Source organism: Neophocaena asiaeorientalis, unplaced genomic scaffold (assembly GCF_003031525.2).
Source record: "Neophocaena asiaeorientalis asiaeorientalis breed wild unplaced genomic scaffold, Neophocaena_asiaeorientalis_V1.1 scaffold648, whole genome shotgun sequence".
Classification (NCBI taxonomy): domain Eukaryota; kingdom Metazoa; phylum Chordata; class Mammalia; order Artiodactyla; family Phocoenidae; genus Neophocaena; species Neophocaena asiaeorientalis.
In genome coordinates this window covers 8,259,752-8,281,982 of record NW_020172781.1, presented here as the reverse complement: position 1 = coordinate 8,281,982, position 22,231 = coordinate 8,259,752, and the positions used below count along the sequence as shown (strand labels likewise).

The 22,231-nt window shown below is 44.8% G+C and overlaps 1 protein-coding gene across 3 annotated transcripts in view; it reads left to right on the top strand.

Annotated features, from left to right (window-relative positions):
* The window catches only part of TTC28 (tetratricopeptide repeat domain 28), a 540,393-nt gene that overhangs the window by 422,417 nt on the left and 95,745 nt on the right, over positions 1 to 22,231 (top strand). For all 3 annotated transcript variants that reach the window (XM_024741376.1, XM_024741377.1, XM_024741378.1), the window contains 5 exons: positions 9,239 to 10,580; positions 11,844 to 12,367; positions 15,944 to 16,053; positions 17,754 to 17,883; positions 20,013 to 20,231. In XM_024741376.1, the coding sequence (XP_024597144.1) occupies positions 9,239 to 10,580; positions 11,844 to 12,367; positions 15,944 to 16,053; positions 17,754 to 17,883; positions 20,013 to 20,231 (2,325 nt within the window). The remainder of the gene's footprint in view (positions 1 to 9,238; positions 10,581 to 11,843; positions 12,368 to 15,943; positions 16,054 to 17,753; positions 17,884 to 20,012; positions 20,232 to 22,231) is intronic.

The following is a 22,231-nucleotide window of genomic DNA, read 5'->3' as shown; positions in this document are numbered from 1 at the left end:
GAAAAGAGCCTAAACATGCAGCCCATAAAGGCTAAAATATTTAGTTGTTAAACAGTTTCATATTCGAGTCAGAGCTTCCTGGTGACCAAAAGCAAAAACAGAAACACATAATTCTCCTTACCCAAAAGATAGGAGCATAGAATTCCTCAGAGGAAGGAAAACAGAATTCTGAAAGAAATCTCTCAAGAGAGGTTTTATATAAGGGAATTTGGTAACAAAATTTATACCTGTCAAAAAATTTTAACAGCAAAGGTTATAATAGATTTCAGTGCACTTTTTCTACTGTCAAACTTGAATCAAAAACAAATCAACTAATTAGGGCATTAAGATTAAACCTCAATTCACTTAAGCCTATTCTGTGTGAGTCGAAGGTAATCTGGTTCAAGTTTATAGCTTTTAGTGGTCTCACTTGATCCAGGGCTAGAATTTAGAACATCCAGAGGTGTGGATGACCCCAAAACCACTCATGAAATAAATGTCTATTAATAGGTATCTCTCTTCTGACACAGAGTTTTTAGGACAGTTTGAAATTGTATGGTTTGACAAGGCTTGGAGTACTGATATTGGACGGCACATCCATCAGGGTGTGTTAGGGTCTGGTGCAGTACAACGGCCCACAAGTCTTAGTGGCCCAGAACAACGGTGTTGTGTTCATGCACAGCCTACCACAGGTTCGTGTAGCCGTCTGGGGCAACTAAGTAATCCAGGCCTGCCGTGGCTCCATCTCCCTACAGCAGTGCCATCTGGAACACACAGCTTCCACAGTCAGTGGGGCAGGGGAGGAGAGTGTGGAAGATTGTATTCCAGCCCTTCAATGCTCTGTCTGGAAGTAACATATCACTTCTGCTCACATTTCATGGGACAAAGCAAGACACTTGGCCATGCCTAACTTCTAATGAGTGGGAAAATAGATACCTGGATGTAGAAGAGAACCAGAGAACAGTGATCATTAGTAAAGTCCATCTCAGAATGGGGAGAAAGGCAAGCCAAGCCAAGTGAGTGGGACGAGAAAGTCAGGCATCCAAGGCAGCGTGGGAGTGAGCAACAGGGCAAGGGGGCTGCTTCGTGGCTGGCACAGCGCAGGGTGCACGGGGCAGGGATGGCTGGGCTGGACCTGGATCCGGAAAGCTCGTAAATGCTGTTTTGATTGGCTTGTTCTTCACACTACAGGCCAGAGGAACCCTCAGAAGGTGCTCCAGGGAGGTGGGACCTGTCCAGTGTCTAGAGGCTCAGCTCAAGGGAGGAGCAGAAGCAGCTATCTCTGCATTTCAGTGATTCTACCCCAGGGCTTGAAACAAAAGAAATGTTTGTTTCATATTGAAACTAACTCCCTGTAACATTCTCAGCATTGTTAACTTATGAGGGTGCCTCCCACCTCTTATTGTGAACCAGAATGAAAACCAGGCATACTTTGCCTTTTCCAAACAGTGACTAATGGCCAGGCTTGGCCAGGCAGGCCCAGCATATTTTTCACTCTGCTCTGGGCTTCGCACCAAGTTCCCTCACAGTGGCCTGGTCACAGCCGTTAGGGATGACTGTGCCTAGCACTTCCTACCTCATCATCCATCTCCAGAGCCCCCTCTGCAGCCACCTTCTTTTTAATAGGTTTAATTACTTCCCCTACTTCATGGCACAATTAATCTTCCCCACTGCCTCAGGATTTACAGCCGTACAGGCCCAGGGAATTACTGAGCTGTTCACCTGCAGTCTTGGTTTTTAACTATCCGAGGGAAGGTAGGAAGTGGGGCCATGTATGAAGGCAGTGAAGTATTTGTGAGCTCCAGTGGCTCTAGGCTGGCTTCTTGTCGCCTTCACTCAGCCCAGGCCTTTGGGGCGGTGGCAGGAGGGGACTACAGAGGAGCTGCCTCTGTCTCTGTTCACCCTAAGGGAAGCCTTGAGGGCTGGGGATGGAGCAGCTAGTGCCTCTCTCTTTCTCTTTCGACTGCCTTTTATTAAGTTCGGTTATAAGATGAATAAGTTCTGGGGATCTAATGTACAGCATGGTGACTATAGTTAATAATGTTGTATTGTAAGAGAATAGATCTTAAGCATTCTCACCACAAAAAGGCGATGGATGTGTTAATTGACTTGATTGTGGTAATCATTTCACAATGTATATGTATATCAAGTCACATTGTACACATTAAATGTATATAATTTTATTTGTCAATCATACCTCAGTAAAGCTGGGGGGTGGTAGGACAGGTAGTTTCCAGTGAAATGTGTTTGTGGGAGGGAACGGTGGCACGTGCAAGGATTTGCTCAGCTTTATTATAGCCACCTCCTCAGGATTGAGACAGAAGGGAAGGGCAGTTGGGATCTGGGACAGAAGTGCCACTGTACTCTCAATGTCACTGAAGACTTCCTAAATTGCTGTTGAAGCGAAAGAAGATAACAGGCTCTTAACTTCACTTACCCTTTGGAGGAACAGGAAGAGCCTGGTGGGTTTGGTAGAAAAAGCAGACAGATGTAAGTAAGATAAATGAGGGCAGAAGAGGCAGATGATGGCCCAAGAGTTCTCTGGAGGTGATGCCCATACTGACAGTTACATCTGCTTCCTCCCCCTACATTCCAGAGTCTCTTAGGGTTTTCTGGTCTCTAATGTATACCTCTCTGCTCTAGAAAAAAATTTAGCCAGCCCATCGGTCTGTTTTTACATAGCTGCCAGAGGGTTGGTTTGCCATGACAGTATACTAATGTTAATAAAGAAGAAGTGGGTATAAAATCATGACCACCTTTCACTAGGAGGCATGCCAGCTTCATTAAGAAGGGGAGCAAGTGAAATAGCATGGACTCCTGAGTCAGACGAGCCAGGCTCCTGTATCAGTCCTGCCACTTTGAGCCATATGGGCCTGATTAAGTTCTTGAACCCTATATTGACCTCGCAAGATTGTTTTGAGGAGTGAATGAGATCATCAAGTAGAGAGCCAGGCACAGGTTCTCAGGAAAAGCTTACCTACCAGGAAAATGCTTGTAGCTGAAATCATACGATAAGCAATTTTGGAATGATCTGACATTTAAAAATATCTATACCTTTGCTGTCTTCCACTGGCAAAAATAATGGAGACTCGTCTCCGGGAACATAAATAGTCACCTGAAAATGACTTAGTTAAGACATCCGGTTGGTTGTATTTATAACAGAGCACTATGCTCTTGTGCCTTTGTAGACATTTGTTTACTAACCAGATCTGTCCCCTCCTCCCCACCCCAAGCTTTGAGATATTTTAAGTACACTGTAGAGAATTCTTATGTGGAAACTTGAGAGAGAGAGAGAGAGGGTCCAGGGAACCTAGAGATGTCCGGAGTTGGAATAATGGGTCCCCAGGAGAAACTGGGGCCCCTTCTGGGGAGGGGGAGGATTGGGAGAAGCAGCTGAGAATATGCAGTGCTGCAGAATATTCTGTGGAGCAGGTTTTCTCAGCTGTTTTTACCATCCCTTCCCACTCTGCCTCTTTGATAGACAAAGTATCACCCTATCTTTTTTTTTTTTTTTTTTTTTTTTGCGGTACGTGGGCCTCTCACTGTTGTGGCCTCTCCCGTTGCAGAGCACAGGCTCCGGACGCGCAGGCTCAGCGGCCATGGCTCACGGGCCTAGCCGCTGCACGGCATGTGGGATCTTCCCGGACTGGGGCACGAACCCGTGTCCCCTGCATCGGCAGGTGGACTCTCAACCACTGCGCCACCAGGGAAGCCCAATATCACCCTATCTTTAAGATGATTTGAAATTAAAGACAAAACTAAATATCATGACAATAAACAAATCAGGGCAAAGGGACAAAGCGCTGTGTTGTTCTGTCTACACATGTCCTCCTCCCAGCCTGGAGAAGGATACGTATGGAGTCTGGTATAGCTGTAGAGGCTGGTGCCCAGCTGGTTTCTTTTTTTCTACTAAGGTCCCGAAGACGAAAAGTAAACTTAGACGTCCATATTGGGACTTACTTATGAGGGAGTTTCCTGATCCAAAAGGAGCTACAGACCTCTCTGCCTATCTCAATTATTTGATTTAACTTTTTATTATGGAAATTTTCAGACACGTACATATACACACAGAGAAAATAGTATAATGAATCCCCATATGACAACAATCCCCAATTATCAACATTTTGCTAAAATCATTTCATCTATTTTCATAAACACAAACATATACTTACTTTTCCCCTCTGCTGGAGTATTTTTAAAGCAAATAGTAGACACTGCGTTGTTTCATCTGTAAGTAATTCCATAAGTATTCCTAGCAGATGAGAAGTTTTTAAAGTATAGCTACTGTCCTGTGTCACACCTAGTGAGACTAAATACAGTTCCTTTATGTCTTCTGCTTATCTTGAAAGCAGGTGGGCTGGTACAGCTGAAGGTCTGTGGGTCGAGAGTCCTTCTCTCTGCTCTGTTGCTAACTCACTTCCTCTCACTGGGCCAGGGTCATGTCATTTACAAAGTTAGGAGGACTCTTCCAGTTCCCAAAACTTGATATTTCCTTTGAGAATAGCTAGTGATTTGGCTAGAATGTAGCCAAACTCAACCTGTTTAAAAGCAGTGGGAAAGAATAGATGAGCTCTTAAAGCCCCATTTGGATCGTGTACTATTAATAATCAAAATAATAATATTTTAAGTAAATGAGAAGAATGCACGCATCCTTTGTAGAAGTACAATGAGGCCCTACTTTTAGAGAATTTGCAAGAGAAAAGGCTGCCAGAATTCATTGCTAAGATGCTAACTATTCTAGTTTCAGTAGAGTTCTGTTAGGCTTGTCCTGTTCACACCTCCCTTGATCTTTGCTGGTAATGGTTAACAATAGAGGCAAAATGTATTGAGCACTTACTGTGTCCCAGGCACTTGTGCTAGCCTCTCATAAGCATGACTCCTTGGCCCTCACAACAGGTCTTTGCAGTAGCTCTTATTATTCCTATGGCAGTGACCATTCCTGATGCATAGGTGGAGGTTTACTGTGGGGATGGATGTATAAATCCATAAGCATGTGTCGTTTCTCTACATGCCCTGCGAGAACTGGGCTTTGTGAGGATCTTCTGCCCCACTACTCTTCATTTAATTCCCCTCCCTGCAGCACGTTGTCACCTAGCATGCCCTCTGACAGGCCCTCTGTAAGTCTTCATCTGAGTGACAGCCCTGGAAAATCAAGCTGTGGTCTCAAAAGGGAAGGAGGATCTGCAGATTATCTCCTCAGCATGTGCAGTCACTCTCCTGGCAGCTCTCAGGGCTGCTTTTATGTTGCCTCAACAAAGAGAAGAGCTGCCAAGAGTGTGTAATGTTTCGTTCAGAATTCTGCAGGCTGGCAGCGGCTGGGACAGAGCAGACACAAGGGCAGAAGAAAAAATTCCCACCTCAGCCGGCCCATCTCCTCTACCCTTGCCTGTGTCTGGAAGTCTTTGTTTTGAGAATCTTCCTATGCTTTAGAGACCCTTGGAAGTGTCAGCTGAGGGGGAAGGCGGGGGCCAAAGGGAGTGTGTGGGCAAACTGGCTGGGGGTCAGATCATTTTGCTGTAACCAGCAGGCAGTTTCTTTCACAGATCATTGAACCCTGGGTAGCCATTATCATCCCAACTGCTCCCTATTAACTAGCCAGACTCTTGAGGCCCTGAGAGCAAGAGAAATGGAATTACTTTTCCTTTGAACGCTCACTCTCTGAATACCGTTCATACTGTGCTTAGGAAGCATGCGATAGTTAGCAAAGCCTATTGATATACACTACTGTGATTCTCATACCATTTCTTTGAGATGATTATAACCTGGCCTTATTAATAAGAAAACCAAAAACACCAAAAAGTTTTCAATTAAAAAAGAAAAGAAAAGAAAAAAAAGGCTCTGAGACAGAAACTTAGGGTCTCAAAGATACTCAGTTGAATGAGGTGGGAGCCAGGCTTGTAAAACGGGACTTCTGACTTAAAGTTCTGTGCCTTTTCCATTATAGTGTGCCTTCCAGATACTTAGCCAGCTTCCTATAGGATGGAGTACAAGTGGGGAGGATGGGGTGCTAGCCAGGTGACCTGTTTCTTGAGCAGTAGGGTGCATACAAAAAACCTGAGCTTCCTCAGTTTCCTTCTCTGAAGGTCCCACACTGCTTGCTTCCTCTTAACACCACCTTAGCAACCAATCAGTGATCATATTGGCTTAAAAATCATTGCAGTGAAATCCGAAAGCTGTGGGGAAAAAAATCAATGTAAAGGCATTGCTAGGGGGGAAAGTGCTCAGAGGGATGTGTGGGCACTCATGCTGCCCTCCCCAGCTCTGGCTCTGTTCATGACTGCACTCATGGCGGGTCAGGTATTTTGCCCCTTATTTCTCCTTATGCAGAAGCTGAGGAGAGAGGGAATAAATGATTCATTTCCTCTAAGGATACTTGGAAATTTGAAACCTACAAGTTTTTTCTTTAGATAAAAGCCGTTTAGGGATACAGGCCACATTCAGGTCTTCAGAACTGAAATGTTTCTGTCACTAAGAGGGCTTCTTTCAGGTGATGCTAAGGTAGTGCCTTTTGGCAGCTTAGAGTTTCTAACCTTGAGACAGGCTCTGAAAACCTGACCTTTCCAGCTAGGATGCCAGTGACATCTCCAGTCCTCAGGAATGTTGCTCTAATTAGAGCAGAGTTTCAAAAATTTGAGTAATTTTTAACCAGGTGTTGTGCATTCATCATAGGAAAACCATTTAAAACACAGATAAGCAAAATTTCACCACTCAAAGATCACTACTGCTACCTTTGTAAAACATGCATGCTGTATGTATAAGTATAAGCATGTATGTATATACATACATCCTATTAATGTTTTTATTAAGTGTACTGTTTGTGCCCATATAACCCCTTAATATAATTTTTCCCATGTCAGTATATAAACTTCTATTTCATCTTTTTTTTTTACTTCACCATTTTTAATGGCACCATGTTATTCCGTAATATAGAGTACCATGATTTGCTTATTTTAAACTATGAAATATTTTACTCATAAAAGAAAATACACAGAAGAATTACCATGGTTTGTTTAATCTCTACCACCTCGAGAATTCCCTTCCCTAGAAGCATATAGTAATTTCAGTAACTAATATTTGAATTTCACATTATAGTTTACAATGCACTTGCACATACATTATTTCATTTGATCCTCATTACTATCCTCTAAGGTTGGTATCAAGATTATTATTTTCTTCAATTTATAGATGAACTAAAAAACCTCAAAGAGGCTAAATGATTTATCCAGTGCCCTAAATCGGGTTAATGTCATACAGATGGCTGGACCCAGAGCTCAGCACGACTCCTGGGGCAGGGGAGGAAGTCAGGACCGGAGGAGTGGCCCTGGCATGCTCCTCTCTCTCCCACGCCCCGCTCACTTCAGCTTTTATTATGTGTATTGACATTATTTGTTTCATGACCATCTCCCTTATGACCCTGTGTGCTTTCTGAGGGCAGACACGTGTCTTCATTTCTCTCCCTGTGTGCTGCCCTCCACAAGGCTTAGTACACAATAAATATTCAGTTAATATTTGTTGGGTCAGTGTGTAAGTAAATGAATGAAGGAAGGAAGGAGTGAAAGGTGTAGAGATAAGCAAATTGCAGAGGCTGGATTTCGATAGCTTGCTTTCTCAGTGCCTCTATTTTCAGTTCAGACATTTTAGCAACCCATCTTGGTGTTTTTGAGTTCTTATACTTCTGCAGGTTTTGGTCACCAGTGCAAAGTTCACACGTTGATGCACAGAAAAGCATGTTCAAAACCAAGGGCGAAGAGAAACCTGTTTGCATACTAGATCCCTCCGCCTTTTCCGTGCCTCCCCATCCCAGCCCCAACTGAAATGAACCAGGCTGTCCTTAAAGGCGCTTCCCAAGTTACTTTTATTATATCCCTCGTTTGGAACTACTTTATATTTATGATATTTATGATATATCTCATTTTGAACTGCTTGTAAAAACAACAGCTTAGCTTAGCAGCTATAGCATAGTTTATGAGGGCTGTTTGAAGTGCTGTTATTGTTGACTGTAAAAGCTAGATAGCAGAATTACAAGAAATTCTGGAACAAAAATCATTCAAAGCCTATCACCTAACAAGGCAACTGTTTTTATTTTTGCATAATACCCTCGAGGTCTTGTCCATGTGCACAGATTCATTTTCCTAGTCATTGTGAGGGAGCGTGCAGCATTGTTTTCTGCTTTTTCCACTTAACATTATTGCAAGAACTCTTTTTTTCCCCATTTTTCTGCATAGACTTCGTAATTATCTTTTTAATGACTGTATAATCCCTTGTTGAGTTGATATACCAAAATGTACTTATAAAATCCCCAAGTTGTTTGCCATTGAAGATGTTTCTGATTTTCCGCTCATCTGTAATGGTGCAGTGAAGATTGTTATGCATACAGCTTTTGCATTTGTTGTATGATTGCCTTAGAAGACATTCCCCTGAGCAGGATTGCAGGGTCTGAGCAGCACTGTGTGTGGTTCTTGCCATGCTGCTCCTCCAAAGGCTGTTCCCGTTTGTGTCCAGCAGTTGATGTGTTTACCAGCTTCAGGGCCACCCCATCCGTATAGGGTATTGTTTAAATTTTTTGTTTGCTAATTTAGTAGAAGTAAAGTGGTACTTCAGGGTTGCTTTATTTTGCATTTCTTTGATTATTAAAAGAAATTAACACTTTCCCCTGTGGTTACTCTGTATTTCCTTGGATGTGAGTTGTCTGCTCACTTTTACTATTTTTGCCTATTTCAGTAAATTGGGGTCTTGATTTTTTTTTTAAATGAAACAAGTGAAATCTTTATACACGATAGCTATTGAATTTTTTTTGTATAATTCATATACTTTCCAGTATTGTGTTTGGCTTTTAATTTTAGATATATATTTATAGTATAAAACTTATTATTTTTGTAACCAAATCTGTCAGTTTTTTTTTTTTTTTTTCCTGTTGTTTTAAAGTTACGATAGCTATTGAATTTTTTTTGTATAATTCATATACTTTCCAGTATTGTGTTTGGCTTTTAATTTTAGATATATATTTATAGTATAAAACTTATTATTTTTGTAACCAAATCTGTCAGTTTTTTTTTTTTTTTATTCCTGTTGCTTTGAAGCTTAGAAAGCTATCCCCCCTCTGGAGAGCTGATAAATATTTAATTCTACCTTCTGTTATTTTAAATTCTTTAATTCATCTGGATTGTATTTGAGTATAAATCGAGTTGCAAATTACATTTTTTCTATATTGCTAATCAGTCATTTCAACCCTTTTCTATTGTTATATTCCCTTTCTCAGGAATCATACACCAGATGAAAGGTGATTATGATACCGCACTGAAACTCCACAAGACCCACCTGTGCATCGCCCAGGAGCTGAGTGATTACGCCGCCCAGGGCCGTGCCTACGGGAATATGGGCAATGCCTACAATGCTCTGGGCATGTACGACCAGGCTGTTAAGTACCACCGGCAGGAGCTGCAGATCTCCATGGAAGTGAATGACCGTGCCTCACAGGCATCCACACACGGGAACCTTGCCGTGGCCTACCAGGCCCTGGGTGCCCACGACCGGGCCCTGCAGCACTATCAGAACCACCTGAACATCGCTCGGGAGCTGCGTGACATCCAGAGCGAGGCCCGGGCCCTCAGCAACCTGGGCAACTTCCACTGCTCTCGAGGGGAGTACGTCCAGGCCGCCCCCTATTACGAACAGTACCTCCGGCTTGCTCCCGAGCTTCAAGACATGGAAGGAGAAGGGAAGGTCTGCCACAATCTTGGCTACGCCCATTACTGCCTTGGAAATTACCAGGAGGCGGTGAAGTACTATGAGCAGGATCTGGCCCTGGCCAAAGACCTTCATGACAAATTGAGCCAAGCAAAAGCCTACTGCAACTTGGGCTTAGCATTCAAGGCTCTGCTGAATTTTAACAAAGCCGAAGAGTGTCAGAAGTACTTACTGTCCCTAGCCCAGTCCCTGAATAATTCCCAGGCTAAATTTCGAGCCCTGGGGAACCTGGGCGATATATTCATCTGTAAAAAAGATATCAGTGGTGCAATAAAATTCTATGAGCAGCAGCTGGGCTTGGCTCACCATGTAAAGGACAGAAGACTGGAGGCCAGTGCATATGCAGCCCTGGGCACTGCATACCGAATGATCCAGAAACACGACAAGGCCTTGGGTTATCACACGCAGGAACTGGAGGTATATCAGGAGCTGAGCGACTTGCCGGGAGAGTGCAGAGCTCATGGGCACCTGGCAGCAGTCTACATGGCCCTTGGGAAATACACGATGGCATTCAAGTGTTATGAAGAGCAGCTGGATCTAGGGCAGAAGCTGAAAGATCCGAGTCTAGAAGCTCAGGTCTATGGCAACATGGGCATCACAAAGATGAACATGAATGTGATGGAAGAAGCCATCGGCTACTTCGAGCAGCAGCTGGCCATGCTGCAGCAGCTGAGTGGAAATGAGTCTGTGCTCGACAGGGGCCGGGCCTATGGCAACCTGGGGGATTGCTATGAGGCCCTGGGTGACTATGAGGAAGCTATAAAGTACTATGAACAATATTTATCTGTTGCCCAGAGTCTAAATCGCATGCAAGACCAAGCCAAGGCTTACCGGGGCCTGGGAAATGGACACAGGTAAAAATGACAGAGGACAAATGTGGTTGATAAACCTGCACAAAGAGCAGTTGTGAAAGTAATGGCCACTTACTGTCTGCATGGCAGCTTATTGACTACAGATCATTTCCATGCATACCTCATTTTGTTCCTCCAATAATTCTGTGAAATTAGCAGGGTATATTTTTACCCTTATGTTATATAGGAAGAAACTAAGGCCCAGAGTTTATGTCCAAGATTACACAGCTTAAAAGGGACAACTGAGGTTAAACCCAGGGCTCTCTGACTCCAAATGCACTACCTTTTTGACTACATCATAATGAGCAGAATAAAAGAGATAATAGGAATGGGAAAGATGAATGAATTGATCTAACTTATATTTTCTGAATGCCCCTCACATTATATGGATGTGTTCATTAATATAACACCTATACCCACCAATTACCCCATTTTGTTGCTTTTAGGGAAAGCCACCTCATAATAGTGGGAGTGAATAAACATATACTGTCATGCTAGCCACCTTGCATAGATATCTTGCTTAATATTTATAGCAGTCCCGTATTAGTCTACATTTATTATCATCTGCTATGGGATGTGGGATTTATTAGCATCCAGAAACTGAAGCTCAGGAAAAGGAATTCATGTGTCCTACACAACTGGTTTGGTCTGCCGCCAGAATCCATGCTCTTCTCACTCTTATCGTGTCATCTCTTAGCAGCACAAAAAGATACACTGTTGGCCAAGGTGGTGCTTTCCTTCTGAACGTGGGCAACCCAAGAAGGTGTCTGTGTCTGCAGAATATACGGCCTCTCCAGATAGGCAGGGGATTAGGGCTCCTGGAGTGGAGGAAGGGCAAGGGTCAGACTAAATCATCACCCACAGAGTGCTCTGAGAAGCTAAGGGTGAAAGATTTATAGCCATTGTAAAGTGATTTCAAAAACATAGTCTAAGCAGTAGTGGAAATTGGGAGGCCCAAAGAACCAAACAGTTCACTTGCTATCATTGTGCCTATTAATATATTTTATGTTTCCTCTGGGGTATATATCCCATTGAATCTCAAGCTCTTGGGAAGGTCACTAAGGGATGACTTTTGAATTGCTTTCCAGATTATGAAATTCCCCTGCATCTCACTCTAAGGTCACATGATAGATTTTAGCTAGAAGAGAAGTTAAGAGCTTCTGTAGTAAGTGACAGTGACAAATGCTTTTCATTTTCTCAGGGGCTTTAGCATGTCTGCACCTGCACAAAATAATATCATTGCTTTTCTGTCTACATCCCCCACAGGGCAATGGGGAGCTTGCAGCAAGCCCTTGTGTGCTTTGAAAAGAGGCTCGTGGTTGCCCATGAGCTCGGGGAGGCCTTTAATAAAGCCCAGGCCTATGGAGAGCTGGGAAGTCTGCACAGCCAATTAGGGAATTACGAACAAGCCATTTCCTGCCTTGAACGCCAGCTGAACATTGCTAGAGAGATGAAAGACCGAGCTCTGGAAAGTGATGCTGCCTGTGGCCTGGGGGGCGTTTACCAGCAGATGGGGGAATACGATACAGCCCTGCAGTACCACCAGCTGGATCTGCAGATAGCAGAGGAAACCAACAACCCCACGTGCCAGGGACGGGCCTATGGGAACCTGGGCCTGACCTACGAGTCCCTGGGCACCTTTGAGAGGGCCGTGGTCTATCAAGAACAGCACTTGAGCATCGCTGCACAGATGAACGACTTGGTGGCCAAGACGGTGTCTTATAGTAGCCTTGGAAGGACCCATCATGCTTTACAGAACTATTCCCAGGCAGTCATGTACTTGCAGGAAGGTAAGTGAAAAGGTCTGTCACGGCTTCTCGGTCTACCCTGAGACTGAGCTCACAGTCTGCTCAGCCACGGTGTGAGTGGCCACCTCTGCATGGAGTGAGGATCTCAGAGACCACATCATCAGTTCAACTCCAAAACCATGGTGTCCCCCACTGGCTGTTCCTTAGTAGTACAAAGGCTTTCCACTGTCCAGGATGCATTACCCAGCTTGTCTCGCTCTGCTTGCCAGCTGTCCAAGGAGCTGACACCCTCCTTGCTTTTCAGAGCCCTCTACTGAGTAAAAAACACATTCTACACAAGGTCAAGTTAGATCTAATAGTGTACAAGTTAAGGGCCTGAATCAGAGGAAAAATGCGCAGCTGTTCCGGACCCATTGTCCCTTTAGAAAATAAGCTGTATCAAAGCTGTGTGGAAGTCCATTTCCGTGTGGCAGCCGGGGTCTAATCCAGAAGCACCTGTCGGAGGGTCGCTCAAGCCATCAGCCAGGTTTCCTGGTGCTGGTTACCCACCGTGCTGGGCTGGTGCCACGGTAGGCTTATTTCAGGCAGGCCCAGAAAGTGACTGCTTCCCTCCCTCCCCTCTTTTTCACCCCCTCCCCCCACCCCCTCTCCTCTCCGGCAGGCTCCATGCAGTTACCTGCGCACAGTCAGGCCTTGGACACTTCCTTCCTCACCAAGCAGGAGCCCCACAGCAGTGTGTTTGCCCTCCACCCCTTTGGAACCCTCCTCTGGAAAGCACTTCCTCTCACACGGGCACATGGCATCCTGTCATCCTGGGAGGGAAAAACAGCAGATACGGTGTTCTTGGCTCACTAGTAAAAGGAAATGGTTGCTGATTTCAAGCAAAAACTGTCATTTATAGTTTCCAGAATTTTTTGGCATACATAGTTTATCTAATTGGATTTCATTCTCATAGTAACCATGAGAGTTGTTATCCTTTTATTCCCATTGGCAGCTAAGTGACCTGAGGCTCAGAGACTACAGTGGCTTGATCCTGACCATACGGTCAGTCAGTGGTGGCATGGGGCTCAGCCCAGGTTTCCTGACCTCAGGAACCACACAAGACCTTGTATGCAGTTCTTTCAACCTCCCAAGAACAGAGCAGGGCTGGGGCAGTCATGTCCACGATTACTTCTGATCCCCAGCTGGAAGCTAGGAGAGAGGGGAGCAGCACATGAAGTGGAGAATGGGCCAGGGGCTGATGGTCGCTGTGGTCCTCTGCACAGACCAGGCTTGCGCTGGCCTGCAGGCTGAGAGATTACTGAGAGGCTAGAAGCCACTTCCCAGACATGATTTGGCTCCCACTCAGTGGGAGCTCTGCCTCAATGCATTAAATATGAGAGGTGGCTTTTGGTTTCCTGAAACTAGACTGGTAAAATTCTAACAGACTGGGGGCGATTTTCAATTGAATTTGTGAAAACTATTAAATTCAGACCCAGTGTATGGCAACCTTTCAACTGTGTTCTTTGGTACTTCCTGAAATGTTATTTTCATGAAGCAGCTGCTTTGCCTGAGATATTGTAACATAATTCTATACTTATGGAAAACTCTATTTTTATTGTTGTAATTTTAAGTCTTGCAGAGATCTAAATTCTTATCACGCCATCTCCACAGTGTCTTTTTCGTGGATGTGCTCTACCGGAGAGCCTGGTATACCTCGTGGACCTGACCAGATGCCTCTTTGCATAAGTTGTTTCAGGTGCAGGACACCTGGGAGGCCCTTTCTGAGTGCTCTGAGTTGGGTCTGCAGCCTCTTGAAGTGAGGGGACAGTTCAGTTGGAAACTACTTCGGTACTCTCTCCCCCTCCTGGCTTTCAGACAGGCCTGTGTACTAGCATCCCCCTGCCCACATGCAATAGAATCTCACAGGCAGGCCTGGTCAGAGCCTTTGGAACAAGCTCTCTACGTGATTTGTATGGTTACCCGTGATAAAAACCACTGGTCTCTTTTCTTTTTGCAACTGAAGAAAGGGAGGCTGGAGCAATTTAGTGACTTACCTGGAGTCATGTAACTAGTTTCTGGCAAACTAGGCTCCAGGAGGGCTGGATGGGTGGGTCAGATTCCTAAGAGGCAGAAGCAGGTAGAAACTGGGGAAGGACAGATACCATGTCTGTCCAGTGGGCTTTTAGCTCTTCATTGTTGAACTTTTGACTATGGGCCAGGGAGTGTCCTACACGCTGGGGATCTAGCAGGAAGCAAAGTCAAGTCCCGCCTTGCACAGAACATACCTTCTGGAGGAGCTGCCTCAATGACTTTGACTTCCAACTCAGAGACCCAGGCCTAGCAGGGAGAGCTATATTGCTGAATGAATATGGTTAGCTTGTTGAAGGTTAAAACAACCGGTCTCCTCCTGGTTTTCACCCAAGAACCATTTCTTTTATTTCTGTTCCTACTCTATGAAGTATTTTAAAATGTGAATAATTTGCAAATACATATTGTTTTTGTTACCCTGTGACATGATTTAAATTTAAAATGCTGTTTCTAAGTTTTCTGAGTTATGTGCATTTTGAGATGCATGATATTTTATGAGTTTGAACCCGAGTATCACTTTTATTAGCCTCTCAACTGACTCAGTTCCTTTTCGAAAGTCTGAAGTTGTGTGGGCCCAGCATGCTCAGAGACAGGCTCCCATGCACCCTGAATTAGACTAGAAAGAAGAAGTCCTTCCTTGGTGTGTGCAGTTGTAGTGTGGGAGCTTTCCTGCTGTCTCGGCACAAGCTAACTCCTATGTACAGAGAGCAGGATAATGAGGGCCAAGTGATGCCGAGAACTGCTTAGTGGCCAATACAATAAATGGTTGCCTTCAGATTTGACTCCCACAAAGCTCTGGAGGTTGCTGATGTCCTGAAATCCAGAAGCTTCCTGTGAGTAAGTGACCCAAACTGCAGGTGCCTATCTGAAGGCCATTAGAATGAGAACAATCTCATTTAAAGCTTTCAACTCATAATAGCTCTTGCTCTGCAACCCCGCTGAGGCACATCAAAGTCTCAGCCTTAAAGGAAAGGCAGATTGGATGTGAAATGCCTCAGTGGCCTCAGTAACAGAAGGCAGGGTCAGGCGGTGTGAGCATTCTGCTTCCAGGAGGACATCTGATGTGTCTCTCGTCAACACTGATTGGATGCTGTGCACATGTGATAGGAAAGAGTAGTAGCTGGGCTTCTGTACTTGACTATGGAACTTTCAAGAAAGACTTTTGCCAGCCAGAGAATTGGGTTAGGTAAACTTATAGGCCAGGAGTTTTCATTTGCAAAGCTAGGGATTTCACAGCTGGGAGGGCTGCCAGTTAGGTTCCATTTGTTTCAGTGTTTCTGCCTGCCCTGCAAACCTGTCTCCTGCTGATAGCCATCACCTGAGCTCTTGCTGGGGCAACTTGGAGTGACCTGGAAAGGTCACTACCAACACAGAATTTGAAAAAAAATGCTTACTCTGCCCTGGCTGATTCTGCTTTTGTCCTGCATTTTAACTAGCTGCGTTGCTAACACTCTTCATATACACCTGAGCCAGAGTTATGCTCCAGAACTCCTTGGCAGGATGGAATTGTCTTTTATGTGTCCTCAAAATTTCTCTATCTGAATTCAGGTTTAAGGTTAGCAGAGCAGCTGGGCCGAAGAGAAGATGAAGCCAAAATTCGCCATGGTCTTGGCCTCTCCCTTTGGGCGAGTGGGAACCTGGAGGAAGCCCAACATCAGGTGAGCAGGAGAACCCTGTCCTGAGTGGATTTTGTTTCTAGAAGCATGGAAGACCTTGGGATTACTATCCTAGTAGTGATGACGTTTGCCAGAGGGTGTTGACCTGTGCTCTTGGGTTTGACATACAAGATTTCCAGCCTGTATCAGCCCAGAAGTGTTGAACCATAGTAAAGACTCTTACTCACTTGTATGATAGATTTCTCAATAATTTCTTTGGAATTCTTGTATTATGTGCTATTGTTCCTCATTAAACCTTAATATGAAATTATATACATTTTATGACAGAAGTAAATAATCCAAGAATTCATAATGATTGGATTTACTGTCTTTGTAGGTTTCTAGTTATATCACTAGATGCTTCTCTCCCCTCTTCCTTTCCCTCCCTTCCCTCTCTCTCTCTCTCTCTCTCTCTCTCTCTCACACACACCCACACACACACCCCCACACACAAAGTTCATGTTTCTGCATGCACACAAATAGTTGAAGAGAAACCTGCTCTGTGCTGGCTCTGCAAATTAGAAAGATCCCTGGACTTCTGGCTTCCTCCGTCAGGTTGGAGGAATTGTGAGATGGCATCTAAAATCACACACTCAACTGCTGAGGCAGCGCTTGCTGTGGAGGGTGCTGTGCTAGCAAAGGGGGCCAAGGATTGGTGAACCCAGGCTCCTGTCGTAGGTGCTCACAGGGAGTGAGGACATGATATGCTTGAACTTGTGCCACAGCATCCTGGGATGTTATGACGTTTTACAATTTAAACAATTAATTCTCTAGTTTTCTGGTTTCAAAAATTAAAGTTTGTACTGATATTTATAGTTTTCAAAGTACTTTCACTGACTGGATTTATTCCTTAATAACCCTGTGAGGTAGAGTGATAACCATCCCTTTACAGAGAAAAAACTGAGGTTCCGAATCTTACCAAAAGTCAGCCAGCAAATTAGTGGCAAGGTTGGGAATACATTCCTCTCTCCTAGTCTAAATCCCTTAGCCTTAGAATTCTATTCTTTAAATTTGCATGAATTAAAAATTTGATACCGTTTCCACATATAAATATCAGAGAAAGGTCTTGTCCCATTGACCTTGTGGTCCCCTTAGAGCAGCAGGACAGTGTCTCCTTAGGAGTGTCGTGTGTCTGGTCCCAGGGTGTGCCTGTGAGTGGACATGGCTCCCTGGAGCACTGCTGTGCAGAGCAGCATCTGGTTCAGCTGAACTGCCTGCAAGAAGCCTTCCTCCTGAGAGCGCAGCTGCCGTCAGGGTTTCCCCCCAGCCTCAGGCGTCTCCAGCCTGGCTCCCCCTCACCTGCTCCAGTTCCAGCCCTTCTGTACTGTGAGGCGTTGGGGTGGTGAATTACTTGATGACAAGAGGAGAGGCTTTTCATTTGTTTTAATCAAAATCAGCACTTGATCGCGTTCATAGCTGATTTTTTTCCACAAGTTTCAGACTATGAGTCTATAACCCCTGTCTTTTAGATCCCCTTGTCTGTCAAAAATTGATTACACAAACTATAATTTACTGAGTAGGATCTAATTGATGCCTTTTCAGGTCCACAAAGACCTACCTGGAAAAAAAGAGTCATTCTTTCAAATCTCTTAAAACAATTTTTCTGTTGTGTACCAAGATGTGAGCAAAAATTGTCCCTAGTTGGTGAACGGCTAGACAGTGGTTTCTGGAAAACAGATAACGTTCTTTTCCCCTCCTTGCAGCTCTATAGAGCATCAGCCTTGTTTGAAACGATCCGACACGAGGTGCAGCTGAGCACGGACTACAAGCTCTCCCTCTTTGACCTGCAGACATCCTCCTACCAGGCCTTGCAGCGAGTGCTCGTCAGCCTCGGTGAGAGCAGTGGGGGTTCCCACCTTGTGTTCGTGCACCCCTGTGTCTGAGTCGTTTAGTGAGTGCTGTGATGAAATATGATTTGTTGTCACGGCAGACTGAAGCCACAACCACAATGCAGCCGTTGAACATTCGTTCATTCAAGCAATGAATATTTGTGTGTGCCGAGTGCCAGTCAAGAAGTCCCGGTTCTTGACCTCTAGAAGCTCTTAGCCTATCAGGAGACAGAAGTCGGGAGCCCAGGAGGGTGTGATTGGCACTAGAGTAAAAGGGACTCGGGTGCTGTGGGAACCAAGTGGCTTGGCAGACAGACCCAGGAGCCAGAGAAGGTGTCCTGGAGACAGGGATGCTTGAAGCAGGTGCTCCCACCAGGTTCCCTCTGCCCATTAGTACCTGGGGGCAGGTACCTGAGAAGACACTGGTCTCTTCCTATTTTACTGCCACACATCTTTTAATGTTGCTGTCTAATAAATGTTTGTACTGTCTGCCCCCAAGGCTGTGACATAGTCAGTGACAACGCTCCCAGGCCTGTGGGCTGCATTGCACTGGGACGGTATCCACCTTCCATTACCCGGGCCTTAACTGTTTCAGCCACCCTATTCCAGCAACCCCATCCTCTCCCTCTCCTCAGGCCTGTCCATCTCTGCAGACCATTTTCCCCAACCCAGAACTTGGGTTAAGGAGGTATTCATTGGAATTAACAATGTCTTTGAAGTTGGATGTTGAGGCCTTATCAATAACCTGTCCTTTGCTTTATGGGTATGAATACTCAAATTTCCCCTTGAAAAATGTATCTATTAACTGTGCTCATTGCCTGCGATTACAGTTTATTATCTACTATAATCACAGTGTTAAGTCTGTCTAGCACTTTGGGGCCAATTTTCCAATGTGTACAGAAATCGTCCCTGCTGTTCTAGTTAATAACTTAATAGGGTAAAAGAAGACATTTGCATACACACATACAAATCCCCGCTTTCTACTGATACTCAGACAGTAGGAAGCAGGGCATCCTTGAAGGGCTTTGGGGCTGCAGCATCTGGTCTCCTGCCTCTGCCTGCCCTCTCTTTGGACCTTAGTTCTAGCAACTCTTCCATTTGTATATTTATGATGTAAGCAGATCCTTTGCATTGTGTTCCTTCTAATAATCCTAACTTGAAAGGACGTTGCTTTATCTTTTGTGCTCTCATATTTGAGCATTAGCTTTTAAACTAGATTACAGACTAGTTTCTTAGATGAAGTGGGATTAGAGGTTGGATCCGAAGACTGAGGAAAAGCTTGAAAGAGAGAAGCAGTTTCATAGAATTAGAGACCTCAGAGGTTTGAACCCTTTGCCCATGGGAATGAGAAGAGACGAGAAGCAAGTGTGTGGGAGCCCAGAATGGAATGAGGTATCAGCTCTAGTGATTATAATGTCACTTGTTATATGTACTGTGCTTTGAATAATGCTTACCAGCCACCTCCACATACAGGGCCTCGTTTAGTCTTTGAGATAGGCAAGACAGCTATTGGGATTCCTTGTTTTCAGTAAACAGGGGAAAGGCACACTGAGCAGATGGACCAGCATGTGTGAGGGCACGGAGGTATAATTTGGTGGAAAATGTGGAAACAGGGCTGGGCAATGTGATGCACAGAGGGGCTGCATCGAGGAGAAATAGAAAGGTGGTCAAGAGCCATGTCCTAGAGGGCTCATCTGCCAAGGCCAAATCAGAATCCAAGCTGAGCAAGGAAGTGAGAGGGTAACCAGAGTGCAGAACATCAGGTCCAAAGAGCCAAGTGAATGGGGTCGGAAGCCAGGAGGCCGGGGAGTAACTCAGGATGTCGGGGGAGAGTGGGCAGGGCTGAGGATGGCTGCTCTGAACAGTCGGCTTTCCTGTGGTGTGGCTGCCAGACAGGGAAGCCTGGTGGCTTACGGTGGGGTGGAATCTGAAAATGTGGGGTTTGAGTAGAGTGGTCACTGCACCCGTCATCTGAGGCAGGGGGTTGAATTTGAAACAGTCTCATTGAGAGTCTGCCACACGTTGGCATGGAGAGGCAGTGGGGTTTCTGCCTGCCTGGGCTCTCTGTACCTGATAACCCTCTCTGATAATCATACTCCCCGTGGACTCGCAGCCTATGCCTTTGTCTCCTAGGCCATCATGATGAAGCCCTGGCCGTGGCAGAAAGAGGACGGACAAGGGCGTTTGCAGATCTCCTGGTAGAACGGCAGACAGGACAGCAGGACTCCGACCCCTACTCCCCAGTCACTATTGATCAGATCTTAGAGATGGTTAATGGCCAGAGGGGACTAGTGCTTTACTATTCCCTGGCTGCGGGCTACCTGTACAGCTGGCTGCTTGCTCCTGGGGCAGGTAAGATCTCTTTCTGTGGGAACAGGGCAATTAAGACACTAGGTTGTGAAAGTCTAGTGAATAGAGGTGGGAGAGGTGCATTACCATAGATCAGATCAAGGAGCTAATGTCGGCTTTCAGCAAATCTTCCGCCACGGTGGTAGTCCGTGGTGGGGCATTCAATTGATAAGACAGCCCAGCTTTCTCATTCCCCCAAGAAATCACGGCTCCTCGCTGGTGAATGTGGAAACATTTATCAAGGACGACTAAGAGCAGGAGGGTTAATTTCACCAGCAGCCCTATTTTTAGGCAGCTGTTGTTCATTAGCTAATAAAGTAATAAGACCGAATGAGTTCTTTCTAGATATGATTTAATAATTGTGACCCTTTGTCATGGTACAGTTAAAGAGACTAAAATGATAATGGCAACTCTGTCACAGTATATAAATGAAGTCTTATGCTTGAAATTTCTGAGTTTAGCAAAACCCATTTTTAACCAGTTCATTTGTAAATCTATTTCAGAAGTAAAAATCCCCTTTGATTAAATCAGGATTAAATGTTCAGGCTTTAACAGTTTCACTAAATACAGAACCACTAATTAGCTGTTAGGGCCATACTTTTTGCATAACAAAATGCTGATGGTTTTACCATGCTGGAGACACACCAGATCCAATTAGAGTTTATTGACTGGGGAAGTGGATCTTATAATTGGGAATCTTGAAGAATGGGCTTCTTGAATATCTGTAAGCCAATTTCAAAAAGTTCAACTGCCAAGGAGAACTGACAAGATTTTCTTGATTACGTTTCTGTCCCTTTGATTTAAAAAGAAAATGATGGCTGGATGACAGATCTGAGATGCTTCCTGGGTTCTGATTACATTCTGAGAATGCCTGTATGTTCTATGTCTCCCGGACTGGGGCACGAACCCGTGTCCCCTGCATCAGCAGGCGGACTCTCAACCACTGTGCCACCAGGGAAGCCCCAGCCTCACGTTTTATAATTTTACCCTTAACTCCATGTTTTTTATGGGCTTTCCATAAAGAACATTCTTGCCTCTGACCTTTTTATGCTAAAGGTTTTAAGTTGTGGTGTTCATGATGACTTGGTGAGCATCGTGCACTGTGGGATGAATCCCTGTGTATCCCAGCCCCCGGAGGGCCCTGATGCTCAGGAGGACACAGCTGATGATGGAGGCATTGAGCTCTTTCTCTCGGTGGTTGTTATGTTTTGGGAACATGATTTGACAGGTGGTATATCCAAATCCTTGTAACAGTGAGCCATGTATAATGAGGTTTCTATTGTTTCTCTTTCCGTTTCTCTTTGCTCTTAATGAGACTCTGAAGCTTTCACCAGGGCTTTAATCCAATCAGAGAGGACCAGCATTTTCCAGGGCTGACATACCTCATCACCATTTGAGAATATGTCCTGTGTTTATTGCTAGAAAACCACTACGGATTGCCTCAGTTTCATACAGCTATCATTTTTTGCTCCTTTAATCCATTAATGACCATTGACCAGTTGGTCTTATTTAAAGATGGTTTAACATTTTTTTATCTGGCCTTTACACTACATATTTATTTTGATTTGCTTTTGTGAAACGAAAGGTCTTTGAGTAACACAGTTTCCACTTGGCTAGCTATGTCTTCTGTCAGGAGTTCAGTTTCTGAGGAGAAGGCACCATGGCATGCTCATGCACTATTCCTGAAAGGAAACTTTCCCTGTTTGGTGCTTCTGAGAAGCATCTGTTTTGAAATACGTGAACTGATGTGAACTAATCACCATTCCAGGAGCTTCTGAATATATGTCGTCAAAATCAAAAGCCCTGTCTTGAACTCCCTGTTTTCAAGCACCCAACCTTCTGGTGAAAGCTGTAAAAAGCGTACTGACCAGACTTCTGAAAGCCCTCTCGACACCTTGGATTTCAGGATTTCTTCACATGGTTTGGAGGACAGCATGCTTGTCAAAGAGGTCACATAGCATCAACCTTGCTGCCCACTGTCTTCCGCCTTCCCTTCCCCCACC